The sequence below is a fragment of the Mesitornis unicolor genome, unplaced genomic scaffold (assembly GCF_000695765.1).
Source record: "Mesitornis unicolor isolate BGI_N332 unplaced genomic scaffold, ASM69576v1 scaffold34439, whole genome shotgun sequence".
Classification (NCBI taxonomy): domain Eukaryota; kingdom Metazoa; phylum Chordata; class Aves; order Mesitornithiformes; family Mesitornithidae; genus Mesitornis; species Mesitornis unicolor.
The window spans coordinates 38893-58460 of NW_010207202.1; the positions used below are offsets into that span (position 1 = coordinate 38893).

At 40.6% G+C, this 19568-nt stretch overlaps 1 protein-coding gene across 1 annotated transcript in view; it reads right to left on the minus strand.

The window, feature by feature from the left end:
- Window positions 1-385: 385 nt before the first annotated feature.
- SPATA16 (spermatogenesis associated 16) overlaps window positions 386-19568 on the minus strand; it is an 81108-nt gene continuing 61925 nt past the window's right edge. Inside the window, exons 9-11 of the mRNA XM_010192049.1 lie at window positions 18210-18374; window positions 13827-13907; window positions 386-502 (exon numbers count right to left, since the gene is read on the minus strand). Of these exons, the coding sequence (XP_010190351.1) occupies window positions 386-502; window positions 13827-13907; window positions 18210-18374 (363 nt within the window). The remainder of the gene's footprint in view (window positions 503-13826; window positions 13908-18209; window positions 18375-19568) is intronic.

A 19568-nucleotide genomic window follows, 5' to 3' on the forward strand; every position in this document is an offset into this window, starting at 1 on the left:
AAGGCAACATGGCGCTGAATTCTTCTTAGCTGAGGATGGAGGGATCCCTGTTTTCAGTGCTGCTTGGGCAATAATCAAGCCAGCAGGGTTTTGTAGAGTTTGGATGCAGAATATTCACAGCAGAAAATACAGGCCCCTTTTTGGCTAGGTGTTACTATTTAAATAAACAAGACAATTTAAAATAAACCTTTCACAGACATTTATTCTATCCAGTCAAGACTGGATAGAAGTGCAGGAGTGTCTGGCTAAAGACACCCCATAGTAAGGGGAAGGCTCATTAAGTAGAAAAGTGGCTTTTGTTGACCTATCTATCAAATATCTACAGTGTTAATTTTCTTGTTGGCTGTGTGGCTATGGCTTTAGGGCTGGTAAAGGGACAGTTTCGTTATAGTACACTTTGAGCCCTCATCATTCTCCTTCTTGCTGTCCGAGCTGCTCTCTGCCTTTTGCTCTTTAAGTAATTATATTCTACGTCGTATAAGTAGTCTTCAATTAGTCCAATCTGCAATTAAAAAGAAGTGGTGTCAGAACCATGTCTCTTCCCCTTTATAAAAACTTTAAAAACTTTTGCAATTAGTTTATTTCAAAATGAATTGTCATTAGAAAGAAAAATACTTGAAGGCACCTCTCATACAATTGGCTGGAGTAGCAGTACCTGATTTCACAATTATTTTTTTTTGTCCCTTTCCATTTGGATTCAATTACTTTACTGCTGTGGAATAGACTGTTTCATTGAAATCTGTACATTGAAAACAGGTATTTATCACAACTCTGTCTTTAAATGGCATTGAAAAACAGCCACTTTAAAAGGAAGGGATGATGAGGAAATTAATCTCAGGCAAGTTTTTCTTGATAAGGAAAGAGAACAGAGGCTTCTGGCATTTATATGCCAAAAATCAACACATGGAGAAAAATGAGTATTCCACATTGCTGTGGCAAGAACCATTTTTCTATTAAATCAAAATAAAGTTCTGAATAAATATGTCCTCCCATGAATATAATACACTAGAGAATACAGGAAAAGAATAGATGACCTCAGTGTCCCCCCCAAATAAAAATGTAATTATTCTAATAAAGAGTACATTCAGATAGACACATCTTCCTTGCAGGGGTGATTTCAAACAACCAAAAATATGCATTTGTAGTACTGCGTACAGGTATTCTGTAAATACCAGGCATTCATAATTTTATGGCTCTCTCTCCCCATACCTCACCTTATTCATACCCTTTGTCAGCTTTTACGATATGCAGCATTTCTGTAAGGTGAAGATGAGAATCATTTCCCTTCACACTGAGTTATGCTCAAGACCTAGACCCTATATAATGTGAGGATCTAAAGAATCAATCTTCCAATTGCATTTTAAGCTGAAATTTAAAAAAAAAAAAAAGTCCTAATCTATCATCCTGACACGCATTCAGTGGAGCGTTGCTTCTTTAAGGACAACACAGAACAGCTGACTGTGAATTAATCTGAGCGTGGCTTCTGACTGCATTTATTCATATATTGAGCTGTTACCAAAGTGCCCCTCAGCCCTGAACTTGCAGCCGTGCCGTCCAGTGCCCATGGTTTGTGTGGGTGAGGGGGGTGCGTGTGTGAGAGAGAGAAAACGAGGCAAGGGGGAAGGTTCCTGGGTGATTACTTCTGCCTCTTTGGGTTGCTGAGGCACAAGGAATGCTTTTGGGAGAGGAGCTCTGCCTCCTCCTCCACACTGAGCTTGCAGTGGTGACATTTTCAGCGGATTGGATTTGTGTAGCACCATGTGTGAAGCCATGGAAAAGAGTTTTCCACCGTGATGGGCACATGCTCGTGGGCTTTAGCTCCTCGGTGGCCAAGAGTTCCATTGCAAGGGGAGCACGGGGAGATTGGGACTCTGAAGGCAGCCTCACAGGTTGGGTCTGCTGCGACGCCCTCGACACATAAACGTGTAGGATTAGTGAAAGGAATCATTATGCTACCCTCATTGCAAAGAAGCTGAAATGAAAGCTTAGGAAAACATTGATCTGGCCAAAAGCATGCGGGAAGTCTCAGAAAGAATAATCGCTTAGTGCCAAGACTAGGGACTTAGCCATATTAAAAACAGCCACCAAACCCTCAAGACTTTTCTGCAAGAGACCAAATTAAAATGTCTACATAACTTCCTTCTGCAGTTAAAAGTGAGCTTTTCTATTTTGGGTGTAGCACTTGTAACTGGGGAGCACAAAGGGTGGTGAGAGGAAAGGAAACAAGTCTTGGGTGATGGGTAGGGAGTGGGGTGAGGGCAAAGGGAGCACCAGAAAAGTGATGATTTTTTCCGGCAGCTCCTTTAGGACCACCCAGCAGTGCCTGCTGGTGATGGCACCAGAAAGCCCCAGTGCAATCGTGTTTTTACCTTGAACCACGACTTGGCTGCTGTTGTGTGCTTTTCATATTTATAGAATACCTGTCAGCTCCAGCCCCCAAAATAAGTTCTAATATGGCATATCAGGGGTGGAAATAATAGTTGCTTACATAATTGCAATGTTACTGACACAGCTGATGAGCTGATGAAGTTATTTGCACAGCAGTGATGGCATTCAAACCCTCACTGACTTGCAATTACACTGTATGCTCTGAGCCCTGGCATGATTTAAATTACCATATGAACACAATGAAAATACAGTCTCTTGACAAGATAAAGGGGGGAGGGGATGGCTTAAAAATCTCTTTTCAGTGGCTGCAGTGTTCAGTAGTGCTTATTCATGGCTTTTTAGCTTGCGCATTTCATTTTAAGAAAATAAATTGGAAGCATTATGTTCTGCCTTTTGGCTTTGATTTAAAACCTCCCTGTGCCCACTCTTCTGCTGTCTGACTGTGGTGAGCCACCTTCGGGGCTTTCATTGGAAAATGCAAGTATTTTAAATCAATAGCTTCACTTTTTTTCTCCTCCCCCTCCCCATCCCCCCTAATAACTGTTTAAATAAGAATCCGTGTTGATACGAGTAGGTAGAAGGACATCGTTTGTAACCAACTCAAATACGATTAGTGTAGAGCAACTGCTGTTGTGGGGAAATGGATTTTGGAAAGCACTTGTGGCTTATTCCCAAGTAGAGCAGTAGCTGGCTACAGTCAGCTGAGCATCAGCTGAGATCGGCTCCCAGGGTTGTATTGCTGAACCCTGCAGTGTCTGCATAGGCTAAAGCAGCGCTGAAGCCCACATGGAGAGCTCTGCAGGACCTGGTTCACAGCAGAGCATTCGCTACTGGTGTTGCCAATAATTCACACTAGGCTCATTTTGGGTCTGATCCCTACCTGCACAGCAATCACCATGGTTGGGTTGATCCTTTGTGGTGTTTGCACTTGGGTTACGTTTCCCCACCTCTGATCCCCTGACTCACAGTCTCCCTGTGTGCCGCAGCCTGTGCGTGGGAGCCACTCAGCAGCATCACATCCCATCTGCAGGGGCTGTGCTCTGCACTTGGTAGCTGCACTTGAGGTTTGACATCCTTGAAGGCCCTTAAATACTCTCCTATGAAGCCATGCTACTTCCATCAACCCAGATACAGTGTCTTTGTGGTCTTTTTCTCCAGTGCCTGGTGACCTGAGAACTTATAAAGATAAATTTTGCTCCAACCTATTTGTGATCTTCCAGTGCTATGACATCTTACTTTCAAGCTACCCTGAATATTTGCCTCCCCAGCTATTTCCAGCAGTGCAGTGACAGGATTTCTGCTCTGGATCAATGTCTACAGCCCTGGACCAGCACGAGGCTCCTTAGTGCACAACTGCCCCTCCATTCAAGCTCCTCCTCTTTCTTTCTCATTAGCTCCTGATTTCAGGCTGCTCCTGACCCTATTTCTTTCACTGGATTTTTCTCTCTGTCTCTAGTCTGTCCCCTGTGATCAGCTGGAAAGAGTAGAAAAAAGAGGGAATGAACAGAATGAAGAAATAGAAACAAAAGGTGCCTTTTCAAAGCAAATTTCATGCCTAGTCTGCAGCACATCCGTGTGGTACCTGTAGGTGCTTTGGGATCAAGCTAAGCAGGGAAGTGTAGGGCTCAGAAATTTGAAAATGAATCAGGTACTCAGTTGAGTTTATTTTGAGCTCTTTAAGTTAACATTGAATTCATTTTACATTGTCCCCAGATTCTCCCTTGTGCTTCAAATTCTTGCATTGATAATATGCTATGGAAGATATCAATGGTGGAAATTGTCAATCTGAGAAAGGGCAGAAGAAAAAGCAAGGGAATTAATACCAAGAAAACACCTGGGCTTCTGCAAGAGTACTACAGATACGCAGTGTTGGCATTTTAACTGTCAGCCTTCAGTTTTACACCTGCGAGCCCACAAAGGTGCCTGGGGAATCAGAGCAATGGACTAATGCTGGGTCTACATTCTTAATGCTTAGGGGGATTAAGTTAGGATAGAAAGATCCCTAGGCTGGTGGTTGAATGAAAATGAGAAACAGGACACGAAAAACAAACTTGTTTAGTCCACCTGAAGGAAATGATACTATTTTTTAAACCAGAGGAATGAATGGGAAGGACAAAACCTCCATGTGTACCCTCAGACCAAGAAGCTGCCAGCCTTGGTGCCACAGCACTTGCTGTGGTGTTGAGACACCAACACAGAGCTTCAGGACCAACAGGCCACGTCTCAAAAGTATTTCTGGGTTTTTTTATTCTTGGGGAAACACGAGTGAATGGGCAACGTTGTGTCTGCCTTTCCCCAGTGCCACACATCAAGGTATTTTTATTTTGATACAGAGTAAGAAGGTGAGAAGCATTAATTAGTGCACCAGCAGTACCTGGATGGACATCAGTCTGCCCTCAATTCCAGTTCTGAGTTTGCTGGGAGAAGAAAGTGATCTGTGGTCCATGCAAATACTGAGGTGATCAACTCAGTCTTAACTGAAATGGTTTTGCATCATTCCCCAAGGTTGTGCGGTATCTGTAAATACTTATGGTTTTGGTACACTAATGTGGTGTATGCAATGAAAACACAGAGCGCTTCGGGCAACAGGCAGTGCAGCAGGATTAGCTGGAGGGATGAACTGCAGAGGGTCTAATCAGGTGAGGCAATATATGGTGTCCCTTTGGCTTTTGGATTTGATTCAGACCTACAGGAGTTTTTGAAAATGACATTATATAGATCTGCACAAAGATAAGGAACAATACAAGCCTTGTTTGAAGCATATAAAAATGCTTCTAATCTTGCCCTTTTACACGCGTTGTCCGGTGATGGATAAAGGGGAGCAACTTACTGCTGTGAGCGCTCAGCTCTGCTCTCTGGATGCCATCCTGATTGATTCACTTGTGGCGTGGAGGGATGTGTAAGCAGCCTTTGTTGGCTGCAGCTGAATTACAATCATTGAAAGATCTCAGTGTAAGGGACCTCTGGAGGTCACCGAGACCAGCCTCCTCCTCAAAGCAGGGCTTTATGGGAAGTTCATATCTCCTTCTCTGAAAAACTTACTGCATTTTTCCTAATGCCCTGTCAGTCACTTTTGAACTTGCCTGGATGCATCTGGTTTTGCCCTGAAATATCACAATGGAAGTATATTCTTTGCCCTTCCTATGCACTCATTGGGATAAGACATCCCACACATGGTTCCTAATTACATGATCCATACCAGCTACAATGAGGGAATGCTGCGATACTATTCATCATTCAACATGGTTTCGTCCAAGTCCTGATGGGCCACAGATGTCATGAAACTTGTCAACCTTTGCTGCAAGAGGGCTGTTCCAAGGAACAGATGTTTGCATTTGATGGCTTACTGACGGTCCAAAGGAAGCTTTGTGGCTTATCCAAAAATGGGGGAGCTATTCTTATCACAAGCTAACTTGAAGCATGTGTGTCTTTTAAAAGATCACCATGAATTTGAAAACAAATACAAAATATCAGTTATAGTACCTGCTAAAAAGTTTAGAATTAAATCAGAAAGAGCCAAGATGCCACAAGGACAAGCTCCTGTAGGAAAATAACTTTGTTAAGAAAAAAATGTGGATGGATAAGTAGCAAGTAAACCCTGTGAACTGTAAAATTGTAAAAATATGTCTCACATGGATGCATGTGTATGCATTGTCTATAATGCCTAAACATCCAAACTTTCTAAATCCCAATACAAATCAGGAGAGTCACTCTCAAATAAGAAACAGGTGCTTTTGAAAATTTATGCAGGAACTATAAAGAACGTGTAATGACAAAAAGGATCTTCTGGCATGCAGAATCTATTTTTATTACTTGGGAGCTATTAGTAATAGAAGGCAAATAAGCTGCCTTTAAACCTGAAGTACCTCTCAACATCTTCCTTTGTCTCCTAGAGATACTTGCTAAAGCACTCTTTGGAGTGAATATAACCAAAAGAACAGTACTTGAAGGGCCTAGAATGGCTGGATAGAGTAAAGAGGAAAAGCTGAGCATGTGCTTGAGAAAAGATACGTTAATAAAAATGAAACCCCAATCTGTACCTTTCATTAAGGTCAGTTAGAACAAAGGTTGCTCAGTATCTGGGAAGAAAAAAATCGTGATTTTACTGTTGGTGTGTTAAGTGAAGCACATTTGAGTGGCGATGGTTGCTCTTGGAAGGGAGTGGGTTTGCACAGTAGCACGCGATCTGAACGGCCACGGGCTGGCCAAGGTAGTTTCCCTCCATTTGTTTGGCGATGTCACTCAACTGGCTGTGCAACTCCTGCCTTGGACCTGTTTCTAGAACTGCTCATAGCTTCAGATGCTGATGCCAAAGATGAATATGTTGTCCCTCATGCTCCATTGCTGCATTTTTACATCTCTCATTTGTATGCACTGCCTTTCTTAAGGAAAGCAGTCTGACAGGCAGCTCTGTTGTGCGTTTCCTTCATAAAGTAGTGAGTTCAGCGAGACCCTGAAAGCCAGTGCTTGCCAGTAGGTTCTTAGCACATTAGCAAATATCCAGTGCTAAAAGCAGATGAAGGAACGAGTGTTTACTGATGAGGACTTGAATAAAAATAATATTGATGATGGTAATGAATTACATTTATTAACTACCTTACAACTCTGACGGTTCTTTTGTACTTTATAAGCTCTCTTGAAATCACTGTCCAGTGCAGTTTGTATGAGCAGTCTTGTTGACTCACGCTATTTTTCACAGCAGTAACAATACCTGGTAGCTAGTGTTTATAGGGTTGAAGACCTTCTCTGGTAGAGGGCAGCAGGTAAGCAGACTGCTCATTTATAACTGACAGCATGATTAGCAAGGGCTGGCTGTTTATCTAAATCTTTATGTGGAGATTGTTAATGCCCAGAATTGACTGTGATTTAATGGCCAGGCAGCTACAGCCAGCTACATTATTCCAATGTTTAGGACATTTACTACTCAGTTGTTAGATTTGCTGCTATTTAAAATTATTCCAGTGACTTATTGCACCCTATGGTTGACGGAACAGACCAAGGCCTTTCTCACCACACAAAACACTCTTTTCCAATAGCATTAACAGTATTTTGTGTGAGTGCCTAAGAATTATGGGTATAGATGACATTTGTTATTAGACCAACTGATTTAGCTGGAAAAACAGCTATGCTTTTATGTACAAAAACTTTCCTTCTAGTGTGGAACAGTGAACTCGAGACTCCCCGTGTCTGCTTCAGACTTGAATATAACCTCATATGCCTGAAAGCTCACTGTTTCCTAGTAGCTACATCCTCTGTGTTTGTATTGCATGGCTGGTTTAGCTGTGATCGGGAGGTGTAGCTGTTCAGTGTGTGGTCACTAAATATCACAGCTTTACATTAGACGCTGATGTCTCTAGGGTGGGAAGCGGGCAGGATGCAACTGCTTCTTCCAGTATAGCTGAGGGCCATGTAGGCATCTTGCTGGGGCATCTTTCCTTCTCTTGTGTGCCAGAGACAAAGAACCAGAGACTCACAAGGACATGAATCGATTTTAGGGACCGGGAATATTGATAACTCCTGAGATCCCGTTGTCGCCTCTCTTTTACACAAAGAGCTCTGTGAATGCTGTCATACTTTTAATGTCTCTACAGTGGGGGCTGAGTTTATTAATGGGATTCTCTGGTTGCCTACATCCCTATTGTGTCTCCTCAAATTCAATGGGGCATATCTCATTCTCTGCTCATGCACTCTCCAAAATTCCCCTACCCAGTACAAAAAATTCCAGTCAGAAACCTCTGCCATAGTTTCTTCTTCTTCCTCTCTAGGCTGTTGCTGATCCTGAGTTAATCCTTTCCAGAAGATCTTAATATGTTTTCTCTAACCTTAGAAGGAAGCCAATCTTTGGTCTACTCTAACAAAATTTTTTGCATTTCTACCTGGTTGCTCTGCTCTTCACTTTTTTTACTCTCAGTCTGTCTGAATCAGTGCCGCTAACATTTTCCTTTTGCATTCTTTTCTGAAAAAAAGACTTTTGCAGACTTTTCTGAGTTCATTACAAATTATATGGTGCACATTAAACTTCCACTCCTGTTCCAAAATATGTGCTTTTCGTATTCTTTCCCATCCTTTGCTTTTCCCCCTCCCTTTTCACAGTGGGTCTGTGCATTCATGAAATACATGGCTGTATCACAGCCATGAGATAAGAACAAACCAGGAACCCGTTTCCTTCTATTAGTTCAGCAATAGCCAAGTTGACTCAAGAAAGTGCCTCAAAATGCAACAACTTTTGAAGCCTGCATGCTCTGAGAACAAGCACAGTTCCTGGTGGCTGTGGCATGGGCTTGGATGACTTTACAGGACATTACAAAGTCAAATTCATCAAATAACTGTCGTAGTAGCTGGCACAATGCTATTCAGCAACACGTCTGCTTTCCATCAAGATACTATGAATCTCCCTCCTTGCTCCTCTGGCTGACCGAAAGCCTCACACATCTATGGCCCTTTTCCATGGCTTGATTTTCAATTAAGAGGTAATGTCAGTGGAAGAGCACAGTTCATCAGAGAGTGTTCCTCTGCTGTTGTGGAAGGCAGAGATGTGGCAAGCAGAGGTCAACAGCTGAAAATCTGTGTGCCTGGCTAAAAGATTATATAATATGTTAGGCTAATTTTACTTCATTTCATATTCACATATATTAGTGCAGCTTTTGTTATATACTTATCCTTATGTAAGTTACATCTGTTCTTTTATTCACTCATCCATGTTTGCTCTGCTTTCAGATTTATGAAACAGGCATTCCACTGAGCTCAGCAAATGATGGGCATAATAACTTATCTAAATTGCAAAGTATGTGATGCCCTTGAGGTAAACTCAGATGTGAAGGTTTTATGAAGTGTCTCACATGTGGAAGTGTAGGAAAGTGTTTATTTGCCAACTCTTGTCTTTCCTTCGGCTGTTCAAATGATGTTAAGAGGCTCCTATGAAACTGCTATGAAAGCCTAGGGGCTAAACGGAGGAGAGAAGTAGAGCTACGTTATTATCTTCATAAGGGAAGCAGAGCCATACTGGCACTTGCACTTATTTGGCTCTCCTCTGTTTGGATGTCAAAAGTTGATGGTTGACAGGCTCTAAAGTGTCTATTTATTTAATGAAATGCCTCTCACTGTAACCCTATTGTGAGACTTTATTAATGAATTTACTCTTGTGAGCTAGAAAAGTAATCTCTCTTTATTTCTTTCTTTTTTTCCTCTTGCAAGACTGCAGAGAGGCAAAGGCTCTATAGAGGAAAGCGAGAGCCTTCCTGCTGTTTTCTGTACCTGAGATCCTCTAAACCTCTCTGCCAGTCTGTAGCTGCTATAGAGTCCTGCAGTGGCCATGCAGAGACCAGGTTCCTTGAGTTACTCAGGGCCAAACTCTACGGACAGTCTAAGCATTCATATTCACGACATATTTCACTTACATCATACCTAACCCTGTCAGCAGAGCAGCCAATCAATAATGGCCGGATCTGGCTCTTACAGTTGTGCCCCAACTTGCTTAAGACCCAGTGGCTGGACCGAGTTGAATTATCAGATTAGTTCCCCTCAATCTCTCTTGGAAGTTTCCTGCTCGTTGCTGCTGACCCTTGTGCATCGGAGGTCATTGGTCAAGTGGTTGAGCTGCCACTCTCTTTAAAATAATAAATTCAAATATAATTTGAATTAAGAGAAGTTACACTTCAAAATTCAGTAAGCAAAAATACATTGCTACTTCTGTTAACTGGTGAAGACTTAAGCTTCTTTAAAAGAGGGAGTTTGATGCTCTTTCACATTGTGTTTTCTATTGACTATTTTAGGAACGCTTCCCATTCATAAGGGTGGCTTCAGAGAAGTCCATTCTTATGAAATGCTGATGGTGTGATATTTAAGTACCTTCACGACTCAACCTAGAGCACAATTTGGACAGACCCAGTAACTAAAACCAAAATTCCTAGACCCTCGTATGGTGCCCTGAATCCTCTGTAAGCCCAGCAGTCTGTCCACCAGCAAGTTCAGTTTGGCAAGACTGCTGTAAAAATAAGGGAGCTAGTAAAAACTTTCTGGGGACTCAGCCCCTCTGTTAATTGCTTGAAAGGTCTTAGACTAAGGTATTTGTTTTCCCAGATTGTTAATACAAAGCTTACATTTTATCCAGGGGACTGCAAGGAAAAGTGTCAGTAAAATCCTGGTAAATAGGGATTTTTGGGTGACTGACCCAGCCTCTGAGGCATTCTTCAGGGTTATTAGTACGTGGGTAAAGCCTCTGTAGGAGGACGTTTCTTAATCTCCCAAGGTAACCTAAGCTTTCCTGGCTCAGCTTTCCTTGTGGCTCAAGGGTCCATAGGCTGGTAAAGCCAAGAAAGGTATCTTCTGTGCAGTGATGTTCTCTTTTCTCCAGCTAATTACGAGGTTGTTCTTTGTTTCTTTGTATTTAAAGCTTCCAAAAACAATTAGTCCATTTGATAAATTAGTTCATTTAAAACATAAATTTGTCAGTGAATTGGATAAGCAGCGCAGCACCCAAAACACTTGAAGCTACACATATATTACTACTTTGTCACTCCTATAAATTCAAAATTGCCCAGATTAATTTCAAACTAATTTGATAAGCCCTCCCCTGTGACATAAAGAGAAGTGTTTGGGTGTCAGGCTTTGTGCGCTCCTATGTCAGATTGAAGCCTGAATGAATTTTTTATGTCTGATTCTAGAATATAAAACTCTGAAAGCTGTGGTTTGTAACAGCAATTCTGCCAGACCCTTTAACCATTTGGTAGATAGGAATTGCTATAATTTTGCTGCATTAGAGAAAAATGTTGAGTGCCTTCATTAGGTGCAACAGCTGTTTCTACTGCAAAAGCTAAACTTCATTGGTGGTAGCGTAGCTGTCAGCTTTCCAGAGTTTTGTGTTTATAGCTGTTTATATAAACTCCTTTATGTTCTTTTTTGCTTTCCAATGTATGTAAATTAATTCAATAGCAAAAATACAAATAACTACTTTGTAGTTAGATCTGTGTGAAGGTTCTTTGTAGGCTTCTACAGTCAGTGTCATGCAATAAGCAAACTGAGAAATACTGAACTTTTTGAAACGGTTCTAGCACAAGTGACATACTGTAATCCACGCCACATCAACTTTTAATCATCAGATTTAATCCTCCATTTTAGTAATGTATTAGAATTCTTTAACCTAGCATGACATTCTTAATAAGAGCTGATTTAAAAAAAAAACCCAACCACAAACCAACCAAAAAAACCTCACAAAATACCTCCCAAGCTCCCTGAGTGTTTTCCTCTCCTCTCTATTAAAAAAGTATTTTTTATAAGAACATGCTGAATCTGCTGAAATCAATTTTTGGGGGGAAAAAAGATAGAAAAGAAGTATTTAGTGATGCTTTTAATTTCTTTGTTCTGATATAATATAGAAAAATATTTTTTGTATTATGAAACAGCAAGTTCCACTTGGAACTAGATGCTTCAAATCAAATAGTTATTCAAGTTGTCAGAAATGAAATGCAAAACTAGGTTCAGAATGCAAACATATTTTGAAGGACAAAGTTTTTAAAATGGCAGGGAGCAGATTTTAATGGATTCAGTAAATCTTATTCTTGAATATTGAATTATGCACAGATTCATGTGGCATATTATGAGATATCAGTCCATTTTTAAATGTTAGCTTGATTTCCATTAAGATTATCCTGAAAGTAAAAGTATCCAGAGGAACGTAAAGGAGGTATATACACACGTATGAATACACCAAAAGAAAATACTTTGTTTTCCTGAATTTAGAATGAAATATTAGCCAATGTCTGTTGAAATACATGGGAATCTTTTTGGTACCACCAACAAAATTTAATGAGCCTTTAATAAATATTTAAATATCTGTGCACTTGGTCTAACTTTCAGGCGTGATCCTTTCTCAGCAGCCTCTGAACTGTGGTTGCTCAGACCTGTGAAAATCAGGCTGTTTGTTCAAGCACCTAACTGAATTAAGATCCTGACTTTCTGGAAATCTGTCTGGAAAACTTCTATTGTCTGAAAACAGGAAGGATAAGTGCTAGAGAAGTATGGGGAACAGGTTATTTGTAAATATATTGTTGACTCTGCATTTATCTTATTATCAATGTTTATTATGTATGGCAGGAAATATGTATGTAATTATATAAATAGGTATAACTGAATATGATACTTAGCAGTTATGTTGCAGAAGATTCTTATGCGATCTGTAGTTAAGTGTCAGAGATTCAGAGACTACTCCGGTGTGATATAAAAGCACTATGAATATTTATCCTTTGTTTGGCCTCACGAGCATTTGAAAGAGATGAAACCCAGTCTGCCTATAATTTGGGGCATTTAGGTTTTGATTACTTTCTGAAAACATTCCGTACTTGTAAAACTTTAGTAAGAGCCACTGATCTGACAGCTAACCCAGGCAATACACCTACAGACGGAGGAGATGCCTTCTGAAACTTTAATTCAAATCAAATTTAAATTAAAACTTGGTTGTATGGACTCTGAAAGTGCCTTGATCCTCCATCCCTGTGATTTGTTTCAGACATCTCTGTCTTATTTGCTTACACTGACTCAGTGCAGCTGAGGTTTGGGTTTAGAGTACCTTCTCTGCGGTCTGTCTCTAAACCCAAACTCCCAAAGGGGAATGATTTCAAGTCCCCCCCCAGAGCAGAGATTCAAACCCTCTGTTCTCCAGCCTCCCACCACAGCCACAACCCAGAGCAAGTGCGCATCCATCTGAGATCTGATGGAGCTGTAAGACCAATGCTTTGAACCATTAGCAACACTAATTCCCTTCCTGGTGATGTGTTGCTATCCTTGTCCTCAGAAGTGCCTGAATGTCAGTGGTGTTGAATGCCCAGAGCTGTGATTTGCTCTGGTTTGAAAGGCTTTTTAAAAATGTAAGAAACTCCTATTACATCCCGGCCTGACCTATTAGTCATCATGTCGGGTCCGATTCATCTGTACAGAGAACCAATACAAGACTTCCTGCATTTCACAAATCCTTTAAGAATTAAATTGACTGGTTGCTGTGCAGAGACTCCAGAAAGGCATTTACATGTCTTTTGCCTCTCGTATCACCAAAGCCTCATTTGAGCTCCACTAAGGGACCTAATTTGTTGGGCTGAATGTTATTTCTTAACAACTCTCCCTGCCCCCACCCAATTAGCACAGTACCCCATATGACAAAGATGGAAGAGAAATATAATTATCAGCTGAAAATAAGCTATTCAGAGGTTTGGTGGTGTTTTTTTTTTTTTGGTTAACCACATGAGACTATTAACACGGACAAAGATCAACCACAGGGGCTAAAGCAAATAATAAATATGTATGTGTGGGTAGTGCTTGAGCACTAACAAAGTCAAGTTTCATATGGCACCTACTTTCTTTTCCACCTTTTGGACAAATATGGCTCAGGTGGACATTTACTCCCCAAAGAACAATATAATCTCCTGCCCTTTGCTGCAGGTTTTTACCTTCTGAATTTGATTCCACACACGTCCTTTATCACTTCTTCCTTCAAGGATGTCCATGGCATCTGCCATTAGCGACTGCAGCTGTGGCACCAAGATAAAAATTATCAGTGTGGAATTCACACAGAAATAACTTCTCTAAATACACAGATTAAAACCTAATTAAAAAATCATTTGTACGCTGATGATTTTATTACTCATCTTTCACACAATGAGCACTGCCACCTCATCTTTGCTTCAGCCATTACACTATATTATTGTGGATATAAAATACTTAACAATGGGAAAAAATCCTTTGGAAAATTTGTATTTAAGCCTATACATTTTAATGCAGTAAATGTTTATACTCAGTAAAGGAAGACTTGGGTTGTAAAGAATAAAGGCTCCATATTTCATTCTTTAGCTGTCTGAGATACTGTGTCGTACATGAATGCTTTTTAGTATTTTCTCCCAAGGCTAATGTATCATAATTTAAGGCAGCATGTAAAACCTCACAAGAGGACAACACTAAAGCTGAGATGCTTTTACTGTAGTTGGAAGTATCTAGCTCACTTTCTCTGCTTTTACTATCCTTTTTCTTTGGCAAACTCTCCCTTTGCCCTATCATTCAGCATAACATAGCATAAAATCAAGGCTGACAGTTTCTAGTGTAAACTATAAAAAGAAGCTGTAGGAAAATACCTGCTAATCAGTTCTTAGTGTTAGAGGGAAGGCTAAAATTCAGGTCGGTCGTAGCACTGCCTCACCCTGCTCCCTTCCAAAATGCTTGAATATGTTTCAGTTGCTCTTGATTCAGGATTAGGAACAAACTGGGAGAAACTTGTATTTAATATCTGTGAAATTGCTGTGCTCTGTTAAGTCTATTCCAAAATGTTTAGCTGGTTAAAGTGATGTTTTTGATGTCTCTTCCCAAATATGTCACTCATTACAGGTAATTGGACAGTATAAGCATAAGCATTCATAGAGACATTGTCTCTTCTTTCTGTACCTAGATGGGCAGCAGGCTAATTCAAGTACATAAAGTGATGAAATTTCAAACACCAGTGTTTAGGCTCATCTGCACAAGATATAAAAATACTGTCTTGAGGTTCAAGGAGCAGATCTGTATTTCCTCGAGTTTACCTTTGCATTCAGGTTTTTGAAGTTAAAATTATCTGTGTCCCAACACTGGACAAAGGATGTAGGAATCTTCTTTTGAATCTCTAAATAAATTTGCTGTGGTCAGTTCCAGCTTGCTTACTTTGTGCTTGTGCAGCCATTAAGTAGAATATTATCGGTCCAAATATTTTATGAAAACTCTTTGCTGTTTTTTTGTGGTTTTTTTTTTTGGTCATGCATCAGTATTAATGAAAAACAAAACTGCAAATTTCTGCCTCTGACTTGAATACAAACAGAGTCAAGAACCTGTCAGAAATTTTCCATCACAATATTTTTATGACAGATAATCTCCTCCTATGAATCCAGAATAGACACAGCCCAGAGATTAAGGGTATTAAGGGCAGAATGGGCAAAGCACACATCCTGCGTCAAACTGGGCAGAGGAGGAACTAGTCAGGGGAAGGGGAGGATTTCCCCAGTGCTTTTTCTGGAGGGATTCTTTCTGATGAACTGGTTGCACAGCAGCCACCAGGGCAGGGACCAGAGCCAAGGGACTGCTCTGACAGCCCAACCAGGATGGGGACCTCACTGCTTTGGGCAAGAAGTTGAAACAAGAAACCTTTCCAATTAAAGTTTTACTGATAATGATACGTCCCAGTGAAAAGTGCCCAGTGGGAGCTCTGGTTTTAATTTTTATGACCCAAAGTTTTTTCACCAGCAGAGAAAAAGCACATGCTACAAGAGTGGGCAGTTGGCAAACTCTCTCAAAGATGGTGTTTTGTTTTGTTTTGTTTGTTTTGTTTTGTTATGTTTTAAATTCCCTCCAAGGAAAAAAGCTGCATTTTTAAGAATATCTTGTATTCATTTGATTTTATAATGAAATAATTTCTGCTCTTTTAAACAAGCTTTTTCTTGATATATAATATACAAATATAGTGATGTTGAAATCATAAACCTTGGAAAGATTTTCCTCACTTATCTTCAACTGTTCAAGCTAACTGAAATCTTTATTTTCCCAGGGTCTGTGAATAAATACTCATCTAAAAAGACCTCAGTTGAGGTTATCTGTGCCATAGATTAGGACTCTATTTATTCAGTTACAGGAAGACATTTACACAGAAGAGTTTATAACTGATATGCCTTTGGGATCCTTGCTGTATCAGTGCAAATTGCACTTTAATAAATCCAGTGCGTTTTAAACTCTATACAACTTATACTGGATGTGATAATAAACACTTGGCATCTTTAGCATTTTTCTAACTCGCACAATTTAGCTGCTTTGCTTGGTCATAAAGTCTTACCTCAGTTTTACCAATGTAAATTCAGAATGACCTCAGAGGAATTACTTTAAATTTTTATTAGTACAAGTGAGATTAGAATTTGGCCACCTGTTTTCTTCATGGAAAAATGTAGCTATCTCTTAGAAATGTTGCTGAAGTGTGAGAAGCAAATGGCGTCAGCATGGGTGCTGCAATCCTGATCCCATGAAGTTGGACAGCTCCCTCTGTAGCATCCACAAATGTTTCCTCCTGCCTGGACCCCAGTGAAATGAGGAGGATGACAGATAGGCTGAGCAAATCAGGTTCTTTTGCTCGGTCTCTGGATGGTTTGGGTGTGCAGACCCAGTGGTGGGCAGCAGCGTTCTGTGCTTGATGCAGTTGTGACGTGGTAGGGAAATGGTCCCTACTGGCACAAGAGGAGCCAGCGCCATGTGGGTTGGTGCCACCAGGAAAGATAAAACCCATTAATCACTCCCTGGTGAAGCCACTTTTCAAGGTCTTGCTTGCAGTCTTAACACCGTGGTGCCTGAACTTTACTTAAATATTCTAGTAATATTCAGCATCTGAGCTTCCATTTGTGCACATAGACTGCAGATATATTTTACAGGAGGATGACAGGACAAAGCAAAAATAAATGAATGCTGAATTAATACATTTTAATGCTCTGGATGGGAGAGCTGGTAGAGATTTTCTCCTTTTGTTCTTTTAAAAAACATTTTTACCTTGGGCTCAGTAAACAAAGCATATTTTTTGTTGAAAGATCTACAATCTGTCACTTAAATCTCCCAGCATGAACCCTCGTGCTGCCCATTCCTACCCCTAAGAGGCCAAAGACCTTTGTCTCGGTTGGCCTAGAGCCTTCCCCAGAAAGCTTTCCAGTGAGGTCAGGCTCATGATTACTACATGACAAGATACAGGGAACAGTGTAATGGCCTGTGCCTGATGTGTGATGTACTGAAAATATTGCACCCTGGAGAAAAACCTAACAGTGAAATATGTACCAATAACTCAAGACCCTTTAGTCAGCCTTGAAATGTGGCCTTGCTGAAGTTTAATACTAGAAAACTTGCATCAAAAGGAGAATGCCTTTTAAGAACACAGTTTCTTTGCAATGTTGTTTCCCCTTATCTTGAGCCCAGACTTCAAAGTCTGGCAACCACCTCCTGCAGTTGCAGGCCGCTGCTTGCCTTCCCTAAAGCAAGCTGCTGTGAAGCTTTAATTCTGCAGAGCTTAGGATGTTTGCAGGGCTGCAAACAAATGTCAAGGGACCAGCTTTGGGAAAACCAGAGTTTTAAGTGAACCGAAGTTGGATCAGCAAAATTGGATTGCATTTAAATGCAGGGGCTCTGGAGGGACTTTTTTTTTTTGCCAGAATGAGATGCTTAAAATTTGCATGTACACGAGCTCCCTTCCTCCTCATCAGGAAACCCTTGTGGAAGAACAACCATGCGGCACTATGATTGTAGGTTATTGATACACTATAAAGCTATTAATGCACCTCTAGTCTTGCAACAGCATCACTGCCCTCATTTTACAGAGGGAAAACAGGAGCATAGCAGGTAGATGGGTTTATTCAGAGACATGGAGCAGGCTGTAGATGGAGCCAGGAATGAACACCTCTTCTCTCCTTTCCCCCCATCTCCTTGGCTTTAACTGGATTTGGCCTGTTTTTGCTGCAGGTGGTTTCTGATGTTAGATGTCTTAAAGTAGTGTGATCTGAATAATTGCAATCATTTTTCCAGACTGATTTGGGGACGTTTGGGGGAAAAGAAAAGGTTTTAAAAATATGCCTACAGATGAGTCATGTTGGTTCTATAAAAGTCATCCTTGCAGGTGATTAGCACCTCCTCTGACAAGGCACTGCAGTTGGATTTTAAAACTACTTCAGGTCTGCATGTTGGAAAAACGAATTCCAGGGCAGATTGCAGCAGGCTGCTCTGCCCCAACCCTTTTCTCCCTGGCTCCCTGCCTCTAAAGGCCAAAACAAGTATCAGAAATAAATACTTACCAGTTCGGCATCCTGCTGACTGATGTCCTGCAGGTAGGGGATGGTTGCAAGCTCAGCCATCGCTTGATTAATCACTTGGGTCTGTTCCTTCACTCTCTGCAAGCGGCTGAGGAGGCTGGCGTAATGCAACTTCTCTATCCCCCGTGAGCACACACAGTGCTCGTCCTGTTTTCTCAGCAAAAACAAGCAGGTTATAGGAGCCGCAGAAAACACAGTTATCCTTTGAGTCCTATGCCTTGAGGCTTATGATCATATATATTTGTGCTGGTAATACTGTAAGCAATATAGCATCCAGCACCTTTAAGATAATGCTGCTGACAATCTTTATAGAGGAGGAAAAAAACCCAACAAGTTTCTTTCCACTATCTCTCTAGTAGCACTAGAAAAATAAATATGTAGTCATAATATATGTGAAGGGGAGACAGCAGATAACAAACACGAATGCAATTTTCTCATTTGGAAATGGCTTTTCCATAATCCCCTCTGTTAAATATTATCTGACTTTTATGGATTGCTTTTAAAGTTTCAGTGATGTGGTTGAGGAAACCATACAGTGTGTCAGCTTCTGTTTGTGTGCGGACTAAGCAAATCCATAGTTTTAAAATATATAACCCTGAGGGAATAAAACCTGCAGAGGAGGTCTCTGATCTTCCAAGCACATGGTAAATTTTAAGCATGTGAATACAGAAACTCAGCCAGGTGCTTGCATAAAATCTCAGCACCTGCTGAAGGGTTTGATGGATGGCAGCCTTGCCACCGTATTTTTAAAAGTATTCTGATGCCAAAAATGTAAATAAGCACCCTGCTGAGATTTTCAAAAGCAATTTGGCCTAGATTCCCGATGAGATGTAGCCATTGCATATGTGAATGCTCAGCCCTTGCGAGTGAAATTTCTATTGATTTAATCAGGGTTTTGAATATATTTAAGTGTCTGAAATTCCAAGAATTGGCATCGATTTTTCAAAACCACTTCCAGTATTTTTAGCAGACTTTTGTTCTGGCAGTTGCACATGGTGGCAGGCTGATGCTGCCATTTACATACAGTTCCAGGTAGGTGATTTTAAGACCAATCATATATTGGACAGGCTGAATGGAAAGTTTTGAATGGCATTTCTTTTTCAATAAATGGTGTCGCATTTTCGAAATGAACTTCTCTTGGCAAAAAATCTTGATCTTTTGGTTTGACGTTGATCTTGGTTTTGCAGAAATCTGCACTAGGCAAGCATCAAGTGTTATCAAGATTACTACAAACATAGTTCTTGTATCAAGTCTAAGAATTTAATAATGATGCTGTTCTTGCTTTCTGTGCATCTAACAAGAATAATAATGGAAAAAAGCTTAGTTTTCTTTCGTCCACTG